Below are 8,591 nucleotides of genomic sequence, written 5' to 3'. Positions count from 1 at the left end.
AGTTGGTATCAGAGTTATGTTTTAAGGGACTTGGATAATCCACTATAGGGATTATCTAGGCTTAAACCATCGTTGATAAAGGATAAGCGGTTTAGGACTTGCATGATAGATAAGTTTAAAGGATTATGCCATGCTCCATAGGATAAAGTTTGTTGACGAGACTTATAGTGTGATACTAAGATTGTGGATAATTTGAGCAAAGATTTTAATGCTCATTAACCATGAGTCATAATGGATTAAGTGCGTAATACGATAGTGTAATGATGACCGGGAATTTCCATTACATCATTTTAGTACTCATGAACATCTACTATGGTCGTGGTGAAATGAGTTAAGAATTCTTTCGATCTCTTAAGTTATGATAAATTGATGATGCATGTATTTGAACTAATGAGTTGAATGTATTATTTCAGAATGGCTATTGTATCTCCTAATAGAAATAATGATGAGGACGATGAGTACGTCCACACCCCGTCAATGGAGTCTGTCTAAGGCTCGTAAACCGAATCTAATGAAGTTTCAATGGCAAATGATCTTTTGGGGCAAATAGGACAAGCCTTAGTGCGATACACCCCAACTCTTCTAGAAAAGATAAAGAAGTTGATTAATGATTAATTAGACGAAAAGTTAAACACTCTTATGATGAATAATCCTATGTTAAGAGGGGAAGGGGGAAGTGGGGTAAGGCAAGAGGAAGTAGAAGCCCCGAAAAAGAAATATGAGCGTTTTGAGTTCAAGAATTTTGCAAATTGTCATCCACCAGAATTTCATGGTAAGGTTGATCCGATTGTTAGTCAAAGGTGGATCGACGAGATAGAGGAAACCTTCATGTTGTGTGAATGTCCCGAGCACTTAAAGGAAATTTATGCGGCACACCAAATGAAGGGCAGCTGTTATGAATGGTGGAATTTTATAGTTAAGTCACATGGACGAAATGTGGCGACGAGTTTTCCGTGGGAAAAGTTTCGTGAAATGTTTATGGATCAATTTGCTCCACCCGCCAAAGTTAGTAGGTTAAAGTCCGAATTCATGAATATTGAGCATGGGAGTAAATCCGTGACCGAGTTTAATGCCGAGTTTAATGATAAGTCTCGTTTTTGTCCGGATTTTGTTTCAAGTCCTAAGTTAATGATGGACCACTACCATGAGAAGTTAAACCCCAAAATAAGCGAGTTTATTGATAAGGGTACGTATAAGACCTTAGCCGAAATGATGAATAGGGCTCTTGTGAGGGAACACGAACTCAAGAAGAAAGCCGCGTTTAAACGAAAGTTGGATCAAGATTCAAAGTCAATGCAAAGTATGAGCCCGAAGAAAGGTAATTTTAATTCTGAGTCCCCACATAAATCAAAAGGGGGTTTCATGCCGGGGAAGGGTGGTGGTAAGGAAGTAAAAACGTGCAATAGGTGTGGTAAAAATCATACGGACGAGTGTAAAGCGGGTACTACCGATTGTTACTCATGTGGGAAACCGGGTCATAGAGCCGCCGAATGTCCTAAGAAGGGAAAACAGTGTTATTATTATTTTGAAAAGGGTCATTTTCAAGCCGAATGTCTGAAGTATAAGAAGGATTTGGCAAGTGGTGGTGTTAAGAAGGAGGTTAAAACGGAACCAAAGAAAAGTGATAGCCGACCAAGAGCCCGAGCTCATCAGATTACCGTTCTCGAAGCGAAGGAATCCCAAAATGTGGTGTCAGGTACCTTTATTGTAAACTCTTTACCTGCACATGTTTTGTTTGATTCCGGTGCTACACGGTCGTTTGTTTCTTATTCTTTTTGTAAACATTTTGACATGACCCCAAGTATGTTAGAGCATCCTTTAGAGGTTGATATAGCGAACAATAAAACCATTATGGTATATAGTGTTATTAAGGGATGTGAAATCATTTTGGATGATGAGAAATTTGTTATAGATTTAATACCCATGCATATAGGAGAGTTTCAAGTAATTGTAGGTATGGATTGGCTTGATGACAATGAAGGAATAATAGCGGGTCGAAAGAAAATTGTATTAGTCCAAGCACCAAGTGGGAAAGTTATTTGGATTTATGGGGAACGGGCCAGACGTGCTATTCCTATATGTACGTATGCTAGAGCCAAACGATTTTTATCCCATGGGTGTTGTGCGTTTTTGGCACATGTGATCGATGATTCAAAGAAAGTGTTTGAGATAAATAATGTACCGGTAGTTAATGAGTTTCCGGATGTGTTTTCGGATGAATTGCCAGGTGTTCCTCCCGATCGAGAAGTAGAGTTTCGAATAGAATTGATTCCCGGAGCCACGCCAATTGCCAAAGCACCTTATCGACTAGCTCCGTTGGATATGAGGGAAATGATGACTCAACTACAAGATTTGATAGATAAAGGTTTTATTCGTCCTAGTAGTTCACCTTGGGGAGCTCCGATTTTGTTTGTGAAAAAGAAGGATGTAACAATGAGGATGTATATCAATTATCGTGAGTTGAATAAAGTCACTATTAAGAATAAATATCCATTGCCGATGATAGACGACTTGTTTGATCAATTACAAGGTGCATGTTTCTTTTCAAAGATAGATCATCAATTAAAGGTGAAGGAAGAGGATATCCCTAAAACGGCTTTCCGAACTAGGTATGGTCACTATGAATTCGTAGTAATGCCTTTTGGGTTAACTAATGCTCCGACCGCATTTATGGATTTGATGAATAGGGTTTGTCGACCGATGCACGATAGGTTTGTGATTATATTTATTGACGATATTTTAGTATATTCTAAAGGGGAAGAGGAGCATACAGTGCATTTATGACAAGTGTTAGAAACTTTAAGGAGAGAAAAGTTGTTCGCCAAGTTCTCTAAGTGTGAGTTTTGGCTTCGTGAAGTTCAATTTTTAGGACATGTCATTAATCAGAAGGGTATTTGTGTTGATCCGACGAAGATTGAAGCGATATTGAGATGGGAACCGCCTATGAATCCCACCGAAGTTAGGAGTTTTCTAGGCTTAGCGGGGTATTATCGACAATTCATACAAGATTTTTCTAGAATAGCCACCCCACTCACAAAGTTAACCCGTAAGAATGTGCAATGGAAATGGGAAGAAAAGCAAGAACAAGCATTTCAACTCCTTAAAGAGAAACTTGTTCAAGCTCCTATACTAGTCTTACCGGAAGGAAATGAGAATATGACAGTCTATTGTGATGCTTCTAAGAAATGTTTGGGGTGTGTTCTAATGCAAAACGGGAAAGTCATAGCTTATGCTTCTCGAAAATTGAAGGTACATGAAAAACGTTATCCCACCCATGATTTAGAATTAACGGCCGTGGTTTTTGCTTTGAAAATATGGCGTCATTATCTTTATGGTGTAGAGTTCTCTATTTATACATATCATAAGAACTTGAAGTACTTGTTCGACCAAAGAGATTTGAATGATAGGCAAAGGAGAGGGCTCGACTTGGTGAAAGATTAAGATTGTGAAATTTTGTATCACCCCGGAAAGGCTAATGTGGTGGCGGATGCTCTTAGTAGGAAGTCGAGCCACCAACCGATTAAGGTAACGAGTTTAGTCATGGTAATATCACCACAAATATTTGATAGTATCTGAGTAGCGCAAGATGAAGCGTTAGCCCCCGAAAACGTGAGGAAAGAAAGAATCAAAGGGCAAGTTAATGATTTTATAGTAGATTCCCGTGGTCTAAGACTTAGATATGGAAGAATTTGGGTACCCTTACAAAGTGGTGTTAGAAGTGAGCTCCTTGACTTAGCTCACAAGTCTAAGTATTCGATTCACCCCAGTGCTACAAAAATGTATAGGGACCTAAGGAAAGACTATTGGTGGCCAGGAATGAAGAGAGATATAGTAAAGTACGTTCATAAGTGTCTTACTTGCCTCCAAGTAAAAGCCGATCATCAAATGCCGTATAGTAAACTTCAACCACTAGAGGTACCGGTATGAAAATGGGAGCATATCACGATGGATTTAGTGACTAAGTTACCTAAGACTCCTCGGCAACACAACGCCATTTGGGTTATTGTTGATAGATTGACTAAGAGTGCGTTATTTTTTGCAATAAGAGAAGCTTCATCGTCGGAAGCAATGTCTAAATTATATATGAAGGAGGTTGTTGCAAGGCATGGAGTGCCAGTTTCCATTGTTTTGGACCGTGACACCCGATTTACTTCAAGATATTGGAGGAAATGATGGGCACCAAGTTGCATGTAAGCACCGCATTTCACCCACAAACGGATGGTCAAAGTGAGTGAACTATCCAAACTCTTGAGGATATGTTGAGGGCGTGTATCATTGATTTTGGTGGTAGTTGGGATACTCACCTACCTTTAGTTGAATTTTCGTACAATAATAGTTATCATTCGACCATCAAAATGGCACCTTATGAGATGTTGTATGGAAGAAAGTGTAGGACCCCAATATGTTGGGGTGAAGTGGGTCAAAGGGAATTAGGAAGCACGGAAGTAGTGCAACAAACAACCGAAATGATAGACCAAATTCGTGAAAGAATGAAAGCGGCACAAGATCGACAAAAGTCATATGCGGATAAAAGAAGGAAGCCTATATAATTTCAAGTGGGTGATAAGGTAATGCTTAAAGTTTTCCCGTGGGAGGGTATAATTCGTTTTAGAAAAAGGGGAAAATTGGGTCCAATATTTGTGGGACCATTTGAGATAGTCACGAAAGTCAGGAAGGTAGCTTACAGTTTGGCCTTGCCCGATGAATTGAGTAACATACATGACACGTTTCACGTATCACAATTAAGTAAATGTTTGGCGGATGAATCAACATATGTTCCATTAAATGAGATTGAAGTTGACGATAAGTTAAGATATGCGGAAAAGCCAATAGAGATTTTGTATCAAAAGGTTAAACACTTAAGAAATAAGTCGGTGACATTGTTGAAAGTGTTATGGAAATTTAGAAAGGGTTCCGAAGGTACATGGGAACCCGAGGAATGGCTTATGAAGTATTATCCATCGTTGCACCAAGAGTGGTTCGCGAGGACGCAAACAATCCAACGGGGGGGGGGGGGGGGAGAGTTGTGACATCCCAATTATTTAAGGTAATATTTTATGTAATTTAATATTGATATATATATATTGTTGGTGCTATTTTGTATTATAAGTGGATAATATTTAAAGTTTGTTAGTTAAGTTGAAAGGCACTAGTGATGCGAAGTTAATTTAAGGACCTCCCCTAATATGGTTTTGGTGGGGAGGGTAGAAAGTGCAAATAAGGCAAAGTTAAATTAATTAAAAGATGTAAAATGCTGAATTTTGTTATCAGTTACAAAATTAAAACACAGAAGGGGTGTGTGTGTGTGTGTGAGTGGCGACCCAAGCAAGAAGAGAAGGAGAAACCGTCAATTGGAAGAATTTTGTACATGCAAGTGAAAATTAATGAAATATAGTGTGCCTTAATCATTGTAGCAAGTTGCAATCTCTCAATTTCTTCTCCATTGTGCACAATTAGTGTTCTTAAATCCCTAAAGACAAGGTATCAACTTTTATATCTAAGTATCACTAGAATTGGGTGTTTTAGATGAATATCAAGCTTAAAAGTTGTTGTATGTTGTGAGTGTGCATATTTGTTCGATTAAAAACGAATTTGTAATTGATATTGGAAGTAAGTTCATGTATGAACTTGCAAATTAAGTGTATGTTGTGAATATGATGAATTTGATGTTACTTATAACTTAGAATCAAGTCATGCACACTAGGTGTTTGATGAAATGCACCAATGAAGTTGTTTATGAGATTTAGTTAATTTGTAAAGAAGAAAGTTTATGTGTGAATTGTTGATACTACTACAAGTAATGATATTTTGATGTATGATGATTTTAAGGTTGCTAGTAGTTTTAAATGGGATTATGCACATCAAATGTTTGATGAAATGCTTGAAAGAATTACAAGTTCATGTTTATAAGAGATAAACTAAAGAAATTGTGTATTTAGGGAAATGAGGTTTGTAAGATAATGTTTGTTATAAGGGAAAAGTGAAAAGATAAGTTAAGAATGTCATGTATGTGAGTGTTCATGTGAATGATGAGTTAAAAAGGGGATTAAGTCAAATGTGTAAGTATATGAAAGTGTTGTAAACTTTTGAAAGATGTAATTTCGTTGAATTATGTTAATGACGACATTAGCTCATGTATAGGTGCTAATCAAGGCAAAGGAGCTCCAAGTGATCAAGGAAATCTCGTTTAATTAAGGTGAGTTTATAGGGGGTAAATTGGGCGGGTCAAGAGTGGCTTAGTGTTTCCGGATTGCATCGTGCAAGAGGACAACGACTAAGTGCACTAGATGGATAGCTTAGATAAGATTATTAGGCATGTCTAATAATTGTATCTATGGTTGATGATTAGCTTAGGCAAGGTCATTAAGCTTGCTTAATGATCTTGTCTATGGTATGACTTGGCTTAGACACCTTGGGTGTCTATGTATGTATGTATGCAATGTGATTAAGGTAGCTTAGGCATATGTGTATGCCTATGGTTATGTTTAGCTTAGACATAATTACTAGGATTGACCTTAGTAAGTTATGTCTATGATATGGAAAGGAATCGGATCCGAAAGTAAGTAAGCAACCATTTGGGTTGGAAAGACTAAGTGATGCAACGATTATGCTCAATGATATGTGTTCCTTTATTCGCCTATAACTCACTAAGCATGAAAGCTTACCCCCATGTTGTGTTTATGTTCTTGTAGGAACGAAAGGACATCGTGAAGGTAAGGAGCCTATGTAAGGATAGCGGAGCATTGGTCATATTGTAAGTGGTAATGCAAGTCCCTATTTTGAATCTAGCTCTAATGATACCGCTTATCGACGCTAAAACTTTTGTATTCATAAACTATGTTTCTTTTGAGCTTTGGGACCAAATGTTATGTTTAAGATGTGTAAATATGTTACTCATGATTAAATAGTTTTCGTAACGTTTGACGATGTAAGAAACCGTTTTCATTAAGTTTGTTTATGTATTATGTTGTTAAAATGTGTTGAGTGAAGAAGTAATGGTGAAAATGTGGTTTTTGAAACAAGTTGCAGTGCAGTACCAGCGACAGTGTATGGTCGCGCCGCGATCCCATTTGCCGCGTCGTGGCATAAAACGCAATTTGAAAACAGGAGGACTGAATAACTGGTTTGAAATCATTTGATTGGCCTCGCCGCGACCACTGGGTCTGGGTGGTCACCATGTTTTTTAAAAAAAAAAAAATTTTTTTTTTATCGTTTAAGAGCGTTAAATGTTAAGTGTTATTAGTTTCAAAATTATATACGTTATATATAACTACAATCTGAGTGAAAAAGTATGCCTTAAACCTATTAATACCATGCTAAGTCATGTTTAAACAAAAATAATAAAATGATAGAAATTCAAAACGTTTGAAAAGAAAATTATAATGAGTAAAATATCTTTTTCGTCATCTATACGACCTCGAATGGCAAGTCACCTTCAGGGAGTCTTGCTCCTTGTTCTCTTTTAATGTGATCTTAGGAATTTTTGCACAATCTGAAACCGAAAATTATGCGCCGCCAAATGTTACTCCATTTGACGACGCATATTAAGGAGTTAAAATTTGTATTTTGTTAAGTGATATTAGTTTCAAAATTATATACGTTATACATAATTACAATCTGAGTGATATAATAGGCCTTAAAGCTATTTATACCATGCTAAGTCATACTTAAATAAAAATAATAAAATGATAGAAATTCAAACGTTTTAAAATGAGTAAAATACCAATTTCGCAGTCTAGGCGATCTCGAATGGCAAGACACCTTTAGGGAGTCTTGCTGCTTATTCTCTTTTAGGGTGATCATAGGAATTTCAACATAAAATGAAACCGAAAATTATGCGCCGCCATACGTAACCGCGTTTGGCGACGCATATTAATGAGTTAAAATTTGGATTTTGTTAAGTGATAATAGTTTCAAAATTATATACGTTATACATAATAACAATCTTTGTGATATAATAGGCCTAAAAGCTATTTATACCATGCTAAGTCATGCTTAAACAAAAATAATAAAATGATAGAAATTCAAAACGCTTAAAAAGAAAATTAAGATGAGTAAAATATCATTTTCGTCATCTAGGTGACCTCGAATGGCAAGACATCTTCAGGGAGTCTTGCTCCTTGTTCTCTTTTAATGTGATCTTAGGAATTTCAGCACAATTGAAACCGAAAATTATGCACCGCCAAATGTTACTCCATTTGGCGACGCATATTAATGAGTTAAAATTTGTATTTTGTTAAGTGATATTAGTTTCAATATTATATACATTGTACATAATTACAACCTGAGTAAAATAACAAGCCTTAAAGCTATTTATACTATGCTAAGTCATGCTTAAACGAAAATAATAAAATGATAGAAATTCAAATCGTTTGAAAAGAAAATTAAAATGAGTTAAATATCATTTTCGTCATCTAGATGACCTCGTATGGCAAGACACCTTCAGGGAATCTTGCTCCTTGTTCTCTTTTAATGTGATCTTAAGAATTTCAGCACAATCTGAAACTGAAAATTATGTGCCGCCAAATGTTACTCCATTTGGCGGTGCATATTAATGAGTTAAAATTTGTATTTTGTTAAGTGATATTAGT

At 36.5% G+C, this 8,591-nt stretch overlaps 1 protein-coding gene across 1 annotated transcript; it reads left to right on the top strand.

The window, feature by feature from the left end:
* Nucleotides 1-642: 642 nt before the first annotated feature.
* On the top strand, nt 643-2,834 carry LOC139843020 (uncharacterized). The gene is made up of 5 exons (XM_071833106.1): nt 643-1,076; nt 1,119-1,492; nt 1,547-1,696; nt 1,811-2,315; nt 2,756-2,834. Exons 1-5 carry the CDS (start codon nt 643-645, stop codon nt 2,832-2,834), a joined length of 1,542 nt encoding a protein of 513 aa, XP_071689207.1.
* Nucleotides 2,835-8,591: the final 5,757 nt, after the last annotated feature.

The sequence above is a fragment of the Rutidosis leptorrhynchoides genome, chromosome 4, assembly GCF_046630445.1.
Source record: "Rutidosis leptorrhynchoides isolate AG116_Rl617_1_P2 chromosome 4, CSIRO_AGI_Rlap_v1, whole genome shotgun sequence".
Lineage (NCBI taxonomy): Eukaryota > Viridiplantae > Streptophyta > Magnoliopsida > Asterales > Asteraceae > Rutidosis > Rutidosis leptorrhynchoides.
The sequence above is the reverse complement of the archived record's forward strand: the minus strand, read 5'-3'. Positions and strand labels throughout refer to the sequence as shown.